Source organism: Rutidosis leptorrhynchoides, chromosome 3 (genome assembly GCF_046630445.1).
Source record: "Rutidosis leptorrhynchoides isolate AG116_Rl617_1_P2 chromosome 3, CSIRO_AGI_Rlap_v1, whole genome shotgun sequence".
Taxonomy (NCBI): Eukaryota; Viridiplantae; Streptophyta; class Magnoliopsida; order Asterales; family Asteraceae; genus Rutidosis; species Rutidosis leptorrhynchoides.
In genome coordinates, this window is record NC_092335.1 from 681,691,808 (window position 1) to 681,707,025 (window position 15,218).

Genomic DNA, 15,218 nt, shown 5'->3' on the forward strand with positions numbered 1-15,218 from the left:
TCATATTTTATCTTTTATATATTAATTGTGTATCCATGTCTAGTGCTCGAGTATATATATTTATACATGCTCGTATGCTAAATTTCATCATTAAACAGTTATGATAAATCACGAAGTAAATACATATATTACTGATAAAAGGTATATGATATGCATGTTTTCGGAAAGCTAGCGAAAAATCAATAACTTTTCATTTAGATATCGAATAGTTTCGATGAACGGATTAAAAGATATGATCAACTGAATTATGATTGACGTTAATTGAAATTGCTTTTGAATATGCAATTAAGATTTAAACAAATGGTTTACGAGATTGATAAAATGAATTTTTAAATATTACTAGCCGAGTAAATGAATTCTTAAATAAGGCATGTATCGTTTGTTGAACAATCGTCAAAATTGACTGTTTTATCATTTTTTTTTAAAGCTTCATGAAAACTATAGTTTAATTTTACAAGAATTGGGAAACTATATGAAATGTTAAAATGGTTCGATTGCCATGATCATTCAACTATTGTATTGAATCAGATTGACTTTTTGAAACAACTTTGGATAACTTTTGTATGTCGATCTCGAGCATTAGGATTGTGATAACTATGACCTGACCTAGCTTGATAGACATTTATTGACCAACATATGTTCTCTAGGTTGAGATCTACGGTTATTTGGTAATCCGAGTTTCAGTCACATTTTGGTGAACGACTTTATATGCTGCTAAGGTGAGTTTCATTGCTCCCTTTTTAATTGCTTTTGCAATATATATTTTTGGGCTGAGAATACATGCAATTTATTTTAAACGCAATGGATACAAGTACATACTTAATTCTACACTGAGTTTGAACCGAAAATCCCTTAGCTTTGGTAACTAGTAGCTGCCAGTACATAGGATATGGACTGGTAAGCGCGAATAACAGTATATGAATCCATAGGGCTTGACATCCCCGTCCGAGCTAGAGCGCTAGCCTTTTAACGGACGTGTGTTATTTGAGTTTAGGACACGTTGGTTTGCGTGTATTAAAACGAATGGGGTATTTATCATTATAACGTTAAAGTTTAGTTACCAGGGTGCTCTGTTACGTAGAATCTATTGATAAACATTTCTGGATGAAACAACTGAAATCTTGTGATCCACTTTTATATACAGATTATGCGAAACACTAAAACTATGAACTCACCAACCTTTGTGTTGACACTTGTTAGCATGTTTATTCTCAGGTTTCCTAGAAGTCTTCCGCTGTTTGCTTATATGTTAGACAAGCTATGTGCATGGAGTCGTACATGGCATATTTTTCAAGGAAACGTTGCATTCACCAAATCATCACCATGTATCTTATTTTGACTGCATTGTCAACGGAAGTACTATTGTAAACTATTATTTACGGTGATTGTCTATATGTAGAAATCATCAGATGTCGAAAACCTTTGATTTAAATATTCATTTATGGTGTGCATTTTTGAAAGAATGCAATATTTACAAAACGTATCATATAGAGGTCAAATACCTCGCAATGAAATCGATGAATGACGTGTTCGTCCATATGGATTTGGAGCGATCGTCACAAGTTTTTTCCAACATATCCACCAAATATTAGTTTAATTAAATTAATAAAAGTTAAATAAAGGAAATCGAAATATTCATGTGGGTCTGTACCCACAATCGACACTTTCCTTTCTTAATTCACATATCGACGTAGAAATAGATAAGAAACTTACAGGTCCGAGTAATAATCGATAGGAACTTACAGATCCATTGGTGGTGCGGAGCTATTTGAACAGAGCGTATTGGGTCCCGCGCTTATTTACTAGAACACATGACAAATTGTTTGCGTACCACGGATGGCGCCATTTGATCAAGCATAGATCTACGCCATTGACAGATGTACACTTGGATCAACGAAAGAGGGGTTTTTGGGGTTCAACGACATCAACACTCCTGTCCGGATACCGTGATAACCCGAATCGAGATGATGATCTCGAGAGGGTGGTCGATGGTTGAGAGCCGTCCGGTTTGATCGGGTAGTCTGGCCGTGAGGGAAAAAAAGCCTAAGAGGCAAAAACCCTTGGATTAGTGTGTGAAGAGAAAAGGATGAGAGAGAGTGAGTGGAGAATAAGATGAGAGAGAAAGATGAGGTGGGTAAGAAGTTGGGAGGACCCCTCTATTTATAGATGGGAAGTAGGGTTTTTAGGAGACTTGTGGGCTTTCCCCATGCCAAACCCAAGTGCAAGTCCAATGAGCAAACGTGATGGGCCACGCACATCAACAGGCGTTGATTGGGCTTGTTGTTTGGCTTATTGTTGGGCCTGGTCTTGTTTCTAAACCAAGTAAGGGGCCAAGGTTTGATGTTTTTTGGGCTTAATATGGATGCAAATCGTTAGGGACTCAAGTTTATTTATGTAAATGATGAAGTCGTTACAAGTTTCGGGCCGGAGCTCCCAGATGAGTCTGATTCAATTCGTGAAGACGCCTAGATTAATGTGGGTTTAGATCTTTCTAATTGTAATGGAGTCGGTATTGATGTGATTATGAAGAAAACGGTAAAGGATAAATCGAACACGGATGAAGTTTTTTTGAATCGAAATGATTATAGGTTTGTCCCGGCGAGGTTGGTCCAGGGGGTAGAAGATATTACCACCATTCTATTTCTTCTTGCGAAGGTTTTTGTCGAGAGTGGTTTGTTTTGAATAGGAAAAACATGATGGTTTTTGGTTCCGATATGGTAAGAGGTTCGAACATGAAAGAGAAGGGCAAGGATGGTTCGTGTTCTTTTAGGCTTTGACAATGATGATGACATCGACTACGGTGATGCGGTTCAAAACATGTTCAATAAAGGTTATGGTGATGTGCATGTAGGTAGCTCTTCGAATGCGTGGGAAAGTTAAGGATAATATTGATCGGCAGACTAAATCGACAACCGTGGTAAATTTGTGGGTAATCTGTGGTTATATAACTACGAATTAGTATTTGTGGGTAAAATTCGTGGGTATTCGACAGCTTTCTTGTAGTGTTTCTCCTTCAACGGGAAATTAATATTTTGGTTAGAGATGGTACCTTTAATGCTCTAACCTACAAATTTTATAATCGGTCTGAGAAAGAAATTCGATGCGAGAAGATTAAAAATAAAGTGATAAATGCGGATCGAGGCTCGTAGGTAGTTTTTATGTTCGTTGTTGTTTTATTCTTTTATTGTTTCGATAATGTGTGTTCTTAATTGTTTGGGTGTGTGTCATGTTTGTATGTTCGATTGTGGTTTAGTTACCGATATGGTGAGACTTGTTTATAAATCTTTATTGTCATTTTCTTGCTTTCTATGTACGAGCCTCTTCCTTTGTTTTGTTATGTTCTTGATTGAAGGCGTTTTCTTTTGAAAAGTATATTTAATTCTATATGAGTTTTTGTTATTTTGACAAATAAACTCAATTTTTATTTGGCCCTACCGTCTAAAAAACTTGATTTAAATTTCATACATAATTTGTGTGCAATATTTATAAGGGTATTTTGAAATTATTAATTAATTATTATTAATTATTATTATTATTAACCTTATATACTAAAAGTTATTATTAACCTTATATACTAAAAGTGGTTACAAATTGTGTAGTTTTAGTTATAGCTTATTGTAGTTTTGAGTTTATGTTCAGATTACAAACGGTCCCTCAAGTTCATCTATATTTGTACAACGGTCCCTCAAGTTTACACTTTTTAAGGGGTAACCTTATATACTAAAAGTGGTTAGAAATTGTGTAGTTTTAGTTATAGCTTATTGTAGTTTTGAGTTTATGTTCACATTACAAACGGTCCCTCAAGTTCATCTATATTTGTACAACGGTCCCTCAAGTTTACACTTTTTAAGGGGTAACAATTGTAAATATATAATTTAATTAAAATAGAAGAAACTAATTTCACCCGAATTTATAACGGGCTCTATCTTCTCGCTGGGTGCGAGTTAAATTTTTCAGAGACCACCGTTCAACTCGAAAAAATCTTACGAACCCAATGGAACTAACTGTACGCGAAACGGACACTTCTCAAAAAACGCTAAATACAACGACAACCCGTATCTTCCCGCTCGGCACGAGTTAAATTTTTTCGACGGCAGCGTCAGACTCGAAATAATTTTATGAACAAAACGATACTAACTACGCTCGAAACGGACACTTTTTAAAAAAAAATGCTAAACACAACGACAGCCCGTATCTTCCTGCTCGCCGCGAGTTAAATTTTTTCGGCAGCACCATTAGGCTCGAAATAATTTTATCAACAAAATGAAACTAACTACGTTCGAACCAGACAGATTTTAAAACAGTAAAGACGACGACACCAACAACGACGCATAATAGATGGCCCGTTTTCACTTCTGTAAATAAAACTGCGTTAAATATGAATACGCCTACTGAAAGCACCCGCCGCATCGCGCGGGCCGGTCCGGACTAGTTAAGTCCTATGAGTAAAGAAACAAATAATATTTTTTAATTTAAAAAACTACTTTATGACTTTTTATCTAACTTATTTTAGCAATTCATCCATGATATACGTACAACATGACATCAATACAGATTTGCAAGTAAACAAAATTGTATATCAAATCACATCACCCAAAAGTCCTCAATACGTACAACATGACATGATAAAAGTCAATATTAATTAATTATAGAGTTTGATTATCTTACTATATGTTTTTAGTGCATAACATAAAGGACCCGTTTAGCTCACAATCTAATGTGATTCCGGCAAAATTGGAATTGAATTTAGACACACGTCGTGTCTAAATTCAATTCCAGTTCTGTCGGAATCTCATTAGATTCTTTTAGCTAAACGGGGCCTAAGAAGTAATTAGCAAAACTAAAATCTCTTATGTATTCGAAAATGCAATTAATATACATTTATTAATAATTAGAATATTTACATATTTAACTTGATTTTCAATTTAACAAGGAATGATTAAGTTAATTAATTATCTTAATCATTCAATCTTAAAGTATAAGATAGAAAAACTCCAATTAATATTGTGAAGCATTTTTTTTAAATGGCGAAAAAAGGAATTGTATTAATAAGATACTTTAATTAATTAATTATCTTAATCATTCAATCTTAAAGTATAAGATAGAAAAACTCCAATTAATATTGTGAAGCATTTTTTTTAAATGGCGAAAAAAGGAATTGTATTAATAAGATTGGATAACTTCATCAGAGAAATGAAGAATATCCAACAAACAAAAGATACAATGACGAAAGATACAATGACGGAGTAAAGCTCGTTCGTGAGTTGAAATACAAAACGAGGAATTGGAGCCTAAGAGCATAAAAAAAGATTTTGATCTCATACATAAGATTGAAAGCTATGACAATGGTTGAGATTGGTCGCCCATAGGAAGACACTTCGATGTCAAAACTGATAAAAGATATCCCTCAAATTATCTTCTAAAACAGGCCAAAACTTTTTGAAGAATTGTACGGAAAAATCATCCGGGCCCGATGTTTTATTGCCATCGAACCCGTAAATCGCCCCTTTAAATTCTCAAACAGTGAACTAGATTGTGTGAACATACAGATAACTAATATTGTGAGGCATTAAATTTTGTTTTCTGGCATACTTAATTTTGGTCAACTTGTGGAGTGACAAATTAGGGTGTAATGGGCTATAAGCCTATAAGTAGATACATAGGAACAATTAAATGCCTGGCATTAGAGCACCAGGAGTCGGGAATGATTTTCGCCGTTAACCCAATTTAACGGTGGGGACGGTGGTGCCACCCACTCCTCGCCTGCGTTAAACCACCGTTAAAGGTGTTTAACGTTGGCCAGCTTTAGCTGGGCAACTGTGGTATTTTGAGCCGTTTGTGACTTTTGGCCGTTGAAAAACGGTCAAAAACTTTTTTTTTCTTTTCAAATACTCTATAAATACTCTTCATTTTATCATCATTTTTCACATCTTTTTCACATCTTTTTCTCTCAATTTCACAACAAATAAACATATTTTTTTCAAATAATGTCTTCAACATCATCGTCTAGCGAAGAGTTTTTGATGCAAGTGCTCGATATAATCAATAGCGAGGCGTTAGAAAGTGAAAATGAAGCGGAAAGTTCACACAAACGTCGTTATATAGAACGTGAACATGAAGCCGCACATGTACGTCTTATGACCGACTATTTTGTTGAAGGTTGCAAATACTCCGACGATAATTTTAAAAGGAGGTTTCGAATGCGGCGTCGCGTATTTCTCCGAATTATGGAAGATATTCTCAACTACCACAAAGATCCGCTACCGGAATACTTTAAGTATTTTCATTTACGAGTTGATGCGCGCGGCAAGTTGAGTATTAGTACATACTTAAAAATAACTGCTGCTCTACGACAATTAGCTTATGGTGATACACCCGATCTTTTTGACGAGTACTTGCAAATGTTGGAACGAACATCTCGTGAATCATTAATGCACTTTTGTAAGTGTATTATTGATTTATATAAAGATGAATATAGATTGTATATCAAAAGATTGTATGAAGCTCACGAAGATATTCACGGTTTACCTGGAATGATGAGAAGCATAGATTGTATGCATTGGGCATGGGGAAGATGTCCCGTTGCATGGAAATGTCAATTTACTCGAGGCGATCACAAAGTTCCAACTATTATGCTAGAAGCTGTAGCCTCATATGATAACTGGATTTGGCATGCTTTCTTTGGGGTTGCGGGTTCAAACAACGACTTAAACGTCTTGAACGCTAGTAATCTCTTCAACTCAATGCTTAATGAAGAAACAGAAGATATTCCTTTTACTGTAAATGGGGTTGAGTACAAAAGAGGATATTATCTAGCGGACGGTATATATCCCGGGTGGGCATCATTTGTTAAGGCGTTTTCAAGTGCAAATGATGAAAAACGTAAGTACTTTTCGAAGAAACAAGCAGCGGCACGCAAGGATGTTGAGAGGACTTTTGGAATTTTGCAGGGGCGTTGGCATATACTACAACAACCAGCAAGGGCATATAGTGTCAATGTAATGAAACAAATGATGTATACGTGCATTATCTTACACAACATAATTGTTGAAGATAATGGTTTTGCTCTAACCGAAAATGATTGGGTTTACGAACCCGTTCATAATATGCAAACAACTTGGATCGAGAGGTGCGAAACTTACAGGAGGAGGACGAAAGAATTACGAGATATGGAAGTGCATGAAGGCCTACGATCGGATTTGGTTGAACATGTATGGGCTAATCGTGAGACGTCGGAGTCAGAGACGGAGTCGGATTAAGTATTGTGTTTTTTATTAAGTAATGTATTTTTTTTAATAAGTGTGTTTTTTTATTAAGTATTGTTTTTTTTTTAACTTAATGTAATTTTTTAATTAATGAAATTTAGTATTGCATTTGTTTTTATATTTTTAATATATAATTAAACTAAATAATATTATTAAAAATATTAAAAAAATAATTAAATAATGATTTAACACTGGGATTTAACACTGAACCATTTCCCTTGTTTTGGCCTCAGTGTTAAATCCAGTGTTAAATTTAACACTGAGATTTAACACCGAACAACTCCATGTGCTCTTAGTGTGACTTAAATGGAAACACTTAAATGGAAACACTTGCTACATAAATAAAGATCCAAAATAAGTCGATCTCGTACTGCAAAATTTCTCATGCGATATACCAAATTCAGGTTAATACCAAATTGAGGTGGATATATTGCCAGCTCGATCGTGGATGTTCCCTAAAATCTTTTTTTTTTTTTTTTTTCCTTTTTAGGTGCGAATACATACATATTGTGACATTAAATTCTTTGTATATTATAGATTTATTTATAATATAATAATATGAATAGATGAAGTTTTCATCGTTTAATTAGTTACAACTTACACAGAGGGAGCAAGTGATCTAAACAGGTTATCATATGAACAATTATTTTGAGTTATGGCGTTGTGACCAATGCACTAGATGCACATGAGGGAATGAATTGAGTCAGGGGCGTCCCGTCGATTTCAATTTTTCATATGGGCCCTGTTCAATCAACAAAAATAGGCCTTTTGTATATACAAAAATTAGGTTAAGTTTTTCATTAGTACTACATATTTTTGGATTATGGACACCTTGGGATTATGGGCCCTGTGCAAGCGCACGTTTTGCACGCCCTCAAATCCGCCCCTGAATTGAGTCTAATCCCATACCTTCTTTCATGATGTAGTTGCTTATCCTTATATAATGTGTTGTTAGTAAAACTTAAATCTAAAATTTCCAACCAGTATTTCGTTTGGGGTAAAGAGAAGGGGGGTTTTATTTGGCCGTGCCCTTGAATCGGTTTCAAGGTTTCCTCTCGGGCAGCGATCACTACTACAAAAAAGAAAAAAGAAACCCCTATATGAAACCTCTTTTTTTTAAGGTGTGCTAAGAAAGAGGTTTCTAAAGTAAAAAGAGACCGGTTTTGTTGGTATGTGAAAAAAGAGGTCTCTTTTGTAGACTTTTGAAACCTCTTTTTCATGAAAAACCGGTTTCTCTGTTTTGAAATCTCTTTTACATTAAAACCGGTCTTTATTATGTTATTTTAAGAACCTCTTTTTTCTCAAAAACCGGTTTCAATGAACATTTTTTAAAAATTGTTGATTATATTTGAGCGGGAAACAAAAAAAAATCACTCTCTCTTTTTAAGCTGGACAAAACCCAACCTGAGTCTCTATTTTTCATTTGGATATGTTTTTTAAATTAAAGCTGCACATCTCGTTTAGCTCTATACTTTGAATTTTTTGACTTTTTATATTTGATATATGTATGTTAATCATGCTTCTTATTTTATACTCAGTATTTATTATTACCAGGTCTCTTCAAGATTTGAAATTTACATCAAGCACATACGGAGTATCATGAAGTGGATGTGGCCTGTGGGTACTATATCATGAAATATATAATATGGCATCTTACATATTTGGTTGTGATTATTAAATAATTCCTCACTTGTTTGTGTAGGTAATATTGCATCAGCCGTTAAGCAAAAAGCCATCAAGCAACATGAAGAACTGGAAGTTGAAATTTTTTTGGCTCAACGTTGAATTTTTTTTTAAACATCACCACTTCGAATTTAACTTAACTGAAAGGCCATCAAGCAGCAACTCTTCAATCGATCAAGCAATCTTTTTGAATACTAGCTAGTATTGGTTTACTCGTGATATATGCAAGTATGCAACTTTGTTGGTGTACATAAAACTTTATCATTAAACTTCGATATTGTTTCTTCACAACGTTAGTAAGTATTGGTAACAACATGTTTTTGTTATACAACTACTAGAAAAAATTATTATTATTTTTTTTTCAAAAAAAAGACAAAGAAAACGGTTTTTAAATAAAAACACCTCTCTTCAATCGAGCATAGGAACCTCTTTTTAAAGAAAAACATGTTTCTAAAGCTAAGCAAATAAACCTCTTTTATAACCGGTTCAATACTTTTGAAACCCCTATTGATAGGAACCACTTCTAAAACCGGTTCCAAAGACCTTAAAAACCGGTTTCAAAGGTGATTTTTTGTAGTAGTGGATGGGGCCGGAATTATTATCGCTGCATCGGCATAGTCGAAACGGGAGATGATCGCAACGGGTGGTTTAGTCCCCCTAAGGTGATCCGATTCGCTGTCCAAAAAAAGTATTTGCAACCACTATGGCTGTGATGATTGTTATACAGTAAAATCATGTACTAGTATATGTGATACAGAGTAATAAGGCCACTCCCTACAACTAGTTACCAGTAGTTACCCGCTCATTACCTGTTATTATCCGTAACTAACCATAGACACGAGCTAGTTACCCGCCTTAGTTATCCACTTTCACCATGGATTTAACGGAGGTGTGGGGCTTAGTTATAGAATTTGTGGGTCCCAATGACTTTTTATTGTTTGGAATTGACGCTTTATTGCTTGTACGTTGTATATTAAAAGGAGTATTGCATTAGCCATGATGGAGAGTGTTTAGTTATGAGTTAGTTATAGAATATTTGTGTTGATGTGACGCTGATGTGGAAGGTTAAGAGGATGAATAGTTTAGTTACGATAGAGGGTGGCCTACAATTTAGTTACGGTTAAAAAAGCTAGAGATTTAATCGATAACATGTTACTTCCGATGTCTCAGATTTTTACAATTTGGTATGATTTTGTGCCTAGAAAAGTTAGTATTTTTTTTGTGGCGTTTTTATATTGAGTCTCTTCCTGTTCGTTGGAACCTATCCGTGAAAGGAATTGATGTTTCTTCGATTGTTTGCCCATCGTGTAATAACGGGGTTGGGACTAGGGATCATTTATTTTTTGATTGCGAAGTGGCTCGGGATTTATGGCATAAGATTCGAATTTGGCTCGATTGTGATTTTCCTCAAATGTCGTCTTGGAACTCTTTTTTGGCATGGTTAGAAGGTGTTCGTTTACGTCATTCTTCTAAAGATCGGGTCATTGCGGTTATGGTGACTTCTTTATGGGCATTATGGCGTTTCAGAAACGGGTTCTTTTTTCGTGATTCTTTTTTGTAATAGAAGTAGTTTATTTGATTTCATTAGATTAATTACATTTCGTTGGATTAAATATAGAGGTCATTTAGTTTCAAATTGGAACTCATGGTTGTCTATTCCTTTGTAATATCTCTTAGCACTTTGCTAGGGATCGCTTTTTTATAATATAAATCATTCTTTGGCCGTAGTACTTTTAAATTCTTACAATTTAGTTGTAAATGAAAAAAAAGTTCTTGTTTTTCTTTCTCTCTTTCGAAATAAAGATCTTGTTATAAAAATTTCGTTTTTTACCAAAAAAAAAAAAAGTTGTACATGAAAATTTTAAAAATTTTAATGAACAATTATGAATTGTTAAAAGTTCTTAGATTTTCACAGTTATGTACTTATTTTTTTTTTTTTTATAAATATTTTAAGATATTTATTACTGTTTTCGTCCCAAAATAAATAAATTGTAGAAATTTTCATAGAATTTAAATTTTATAAATGTCAGTTTTGCTATTATTTTAAACGTAAACTTAATTGAATATATTTAACCAATAATTGTTTGAATATAATAAATGACAATATGTTTGAGATTACGTGTTACGATATATTGTAGTTACATTTTATAAAAAAAAAAAAAAAAAAAATTACTTTTAGATTATATATTATATTTAAAAATTAAAAGGTTGACAATTTATAAGATGGATAGAGTGTAACAAATTGGTCGTAAAATTAGAACGGAAGGTGGATCAAACGGAGGGTGAAAACGTGGGAGATGGATGGTCCGTCCCATTTCTAGATACTCATGATGCCACGACAAACTTTTATTCACCACACAAATACATACAAACTTCTTACGTCACTCTCCTTTCATTATCATGCATCAAATATACACTACAACACAAACATAAGTAGTCACTCTCAAACTATATATCTACCAATCTACCATACTATTGTTAACTTAATTATGTACTATAAATAACAAACACCAACACTATATCTTTCGATTAGAACATATCATACCATTTCAAGTTTCGCTTTTTCCTAAAAAATGGGAAGAGCACCGTGTTGTGAGAAAGTAGGGTTGAAGAGGGGACGATGGACTAGCGAAGAAGATTCGATACTAACGAATTACGTTCAAACTCATGGTGAAGGCTCTTGGAGATCTTTACCTAAAAATGCCGGTAATTATATGTGTCTGAATGATTTTTATTTTTTTCGTTAAGCGAGTAAACCCTCTTATGAAAGGAGCACATTGGCTCGCTCTAGAAGGTAAAACTTTTTGTAATTAAGCCCCCCAAGTGTGAGATTTGGTACCGCATGAATTAAGCATTATGCGCACCCTTTAATCACACACTTTTTTTTTAACAATTTGACATATACTAAGGAATTGAACTTGAGTGGTTTGTTTCATTGAGAATTCGGTGGTCATTCAGGCATGCATGCCTACTTAGTTTATCCAAATGTATCAATTTACTACAACACAAACATAAGTAGTCAATCTCAAAATCATGTTACGTATGTGTGTGAGTTGTCTATCAAGAAAATAATTTTGTGATGTATATTTGTATGTAAATGTATGTAGGATTGATGAGGTGTGGGAAGAGTTGCAGATTGAGATGGATCAACTACTTGAGATCCGATGTAAGAAGGGGTAATATAACCAAGGAAGAAGAACATCTTATATCCAACCTGCATGCATCTTTAGGTAACAGGTTAGTTCTAATTTACATTAATACTTGGAATATGTATTTATAACTACTTAAAATTTTAAGATATACGTACCACACCGTACCTTAAAAAGGCAGCTTTTGTTGTATGGATATAATTTAATTATGATTATAATATTGTATCTATATCTATATTGTATGTATAAATAAACATATGACTTTAATTTACACTGGCCTACTAAAATTGCTGATTACAAATCAGAAGGTGTAGGTGACCACAACTTATATTGCCTCTAATTTATCAAAATATACCACTCGATGCTCCTATTAAAAATTTAGTGAAATATGTGTATATATAAAATTTTGAAAATTAATTTGTTATGTGCATAGTATATATTGAAATTAAAAATTTGATAGATGCGATCACGCCTTAATTTAGTAAACCTTGTTACTTTTTAAAATACACAATTCTATAACCACACGTTATTGTAATTGTGACATGGAGACAATTTCAGTATTTTTTTATAAGAGTAAAAATTTTGATTGTCATGTGCAACGTCAAATTTTTAAGGTAGGCGCTAACCACTTCACTACCACTTTGCGTGGTTCGAAAGATGCATTTGAATAGACAAATATACATACCAATGCATGCATGTATATTTATAAATTCGATATTTTAAGTCTTCGAAGTTCTCTTAAACTATTTTGTGTATAACGTATTTCTTTTTTTTTTTTTTTTTTAACAACAGAAGTGTATAACCTAATTATCTATATATCTAATAGACAAAACCCTGTAGCACTATTCATCAATAGTAACCAGAAATATTTTCGTAATTTCACTTTTTTTTTTTTGTCTCCAGCGATAAAAGAAGCAACTCTCATAAAAGAACCAACCCTTCAATGTTACTAAAAGATGTCGAAAAAAATTCTTTTTTACCAAAAAAATCAACTAACTTTTTTATTTTTATTTTTTTTCTTCCTCAACGATAAAGGAGACAACTTTCATAAAAGAAACAACCCTTCAATGCTACCAAAAGATGTCGAAAAACATTCTTTTTTACAAAATAGATCAACTAACTTTTTTTTTAAAAAAAACGGACGCTAAAAGAAGCAACTTTCACAAAAGAAGCAACCCTTCAATGTTAGATGTCGAAAAAAATTCTTTTTTACAAAAAAGATAAGATTTTTTTTAACTCGCATTCAAAACAGAGCCCCCGGCGTAAAACGAGGGCTCCACAACTAGTTTACGCTATAAGTTAACATTGATTGAATATTTTTACATATGAATACCCCTATAACTTGTTAAATCTCGCAATACTCCCAAATTTTTTTTTTTTTTGTTTTAATTTGTATATTTGACCAATATATATGTGTGTGTTCATTGAATTTGGTCACACGTCTCACTCGATCTTAATTAACAAATCGGTGATCTAATAAATGAGGACCTACATAAAAAGCTACTAAAAACCCAAGAACTTTAATTCGACTATGTTGTATATATAACTCAAAATGTATAACAAAACCGACACACAACCAGCAAAAGAAAAAAGACAAAACGACAAAAAATAATTCATATCTTAAATAATCATATGCTTCATTATTTCTAAAATATCAATTTTTTTTTTTTTTTCACATCAGGTGGTCTTTGATTGCTGCCCAATTACCCGGGCGAACAGACAACGAAATTAAAAATTACTGGAACTCTCACCTTAGCCGAAGAATCCTCCCGTTTAGAAGGTCGTCAACAAATTCAACGGAAATCACGATCATCCCACAAATATCCAACAAACGTAAAGGAAGAACCAGCCGGTCTGCCATGAAGATTAACAAAACTTATAAGTTACCGTCTTCGAATAATCATAATAAGTTGATTCCATTGTATAAACAACAACCGATTAATAACAATGTAACGCCTTTAAATGAAAAGGAAAGCTCTATTTCTATAAATCCTTGTGATAAGTTATTTGATGACGGACAGATAATGAACATTCGCCATGATGAGATAGAAAATCGTCATGACGTGGTTGATGACGAGGATTTGGATTACTTTATGGACATGATGGACTCGGAAATGTTACACGATTCGAGCACTAAGAATAAAGTGTCGATGGATTTTATAATGAGTGAGTTGACAAGTGTAATTGAAGGACAGGGAGAGAAATTTTTAAGTGACGAATCGAAAGTTGGTGGTACAAGTTCTTCAACGACGGGGTATTCGTCTTATGATTGGAATTCGGAATTTGAAGTTGAAGACGGCATGTTTGGGTTAGGGTTTGAGAAAGAGGATAACATGTTGTCATGGCCATGGGAAAGCAATGTAATGTATAGTGAGAATTTTGAAGAGCTAGATGCATGGCTTGTCTCTTGATTAGGCACTTTTCCTTTTCTTCATATATGTTAATTTCTTGAATAAATATGATATATATGATAATTACCATTGTTCACGTATGTATATTAAGTAATAATTTGGCTAGAGATGAAAATTTGGCATAATATATATAGTGTTGTACAAGTTTGGTGTTTAATATATTACATTTATGACTCTTTACTGCAATCAAATCATTAACTTTATAATATAAAACATGTGGGTCATCTTTCAAAAATTAGTAGTGTTTAAAACAATTTAAATAGTACAACGACAACAACAACAACAAAACCCAATACCACATAAGTGGTGTATGGGGGAGGTGAGATGTAGACAATAATTCACCTATCCGAGAATAAAGATAAGTCATTTCTCCACCCATAGTGAAAACACTCTCAAAAGTAGAGAAAGTCATCCCTCTCTATTCGACGGATAAAGAGATTGCTTCCGAGTGAACCTCCGCCAAAAAGTAGGAAAATTTTTAAATAGTATTTTCTTTAATTAGTTATGTCTGCTAACAAAATTAAGACAGTTATAAACTGCAAATGTAGCTTATAATGGGTGGGTCATATCAAAAAGGTTAGTGGTGTTCTAAACAATTTATAACTGTTTACTTCAATAGTTTTGTACAAGTCTGGTATTAATTTATGACTGTTTACAAATTAATTATTAATTATAATCTACAATATAATCATTTTGTTATATCATTCAAT

General features: G+C 33.4%; 3 protein-coding genes across 3 annotated transcripts; all 3 read left to right on the forward strand.

The window, feature by feature from the left end:
- The first annotated feature begins 5,987 nt into the window (after positions 1-5,987).
- LOC139902675 (protein ALP1-like) lies at positions 5,988-7,259 on the forward strand. The gene has a single exon (XM_071885280.1). It carries the CDS (start codon positions 5,988-5,990, stop codon positions 7,257-7,259), a length of 1,272 nt encoding a protein of 423 aa, XP_071741381.1.
- A 2,563-nt stretch (positions 7,260-9,822) lies between these two features.
- On the forward strand, positions 9,823-10,509 carry LOC139902676 (uncharacterized). The gene is made up of 2 exons (XM_071885281.1): positions 9,823-9,909; positions 10,189-10,509. Exons 1-2 carry the CDS (start codon positions 9,823-9,825, stop codon positions 10,507-10,509), a joined length of 408 nt encoding a protein of 135 aa, XP_071741382.1.
- A 1,012-nt stretch (positions 10,510-11,521) lies between these two features.
- LOC139899440 (transcription factor MYB12-like) lies at positions 11,522-14,508 on the forward strand. The gene is made up of 4 exons (XM_071882262.1): positions 11,522-11,654; positions 12,056-12,185; positions 13,779-14,046; positions 14,143-14,508. The coding sequence occupies exons 1-4, from the start codon at positions 11,522-11,524 to the stop codon at positions 14,506-14,508; spliced, it is 897 nt and encodes a 298-aa protein (XP_071738363.1).
- The last annotated feature ends 710 nt before the right edge of the window (positions 14,509-15,218 follow it).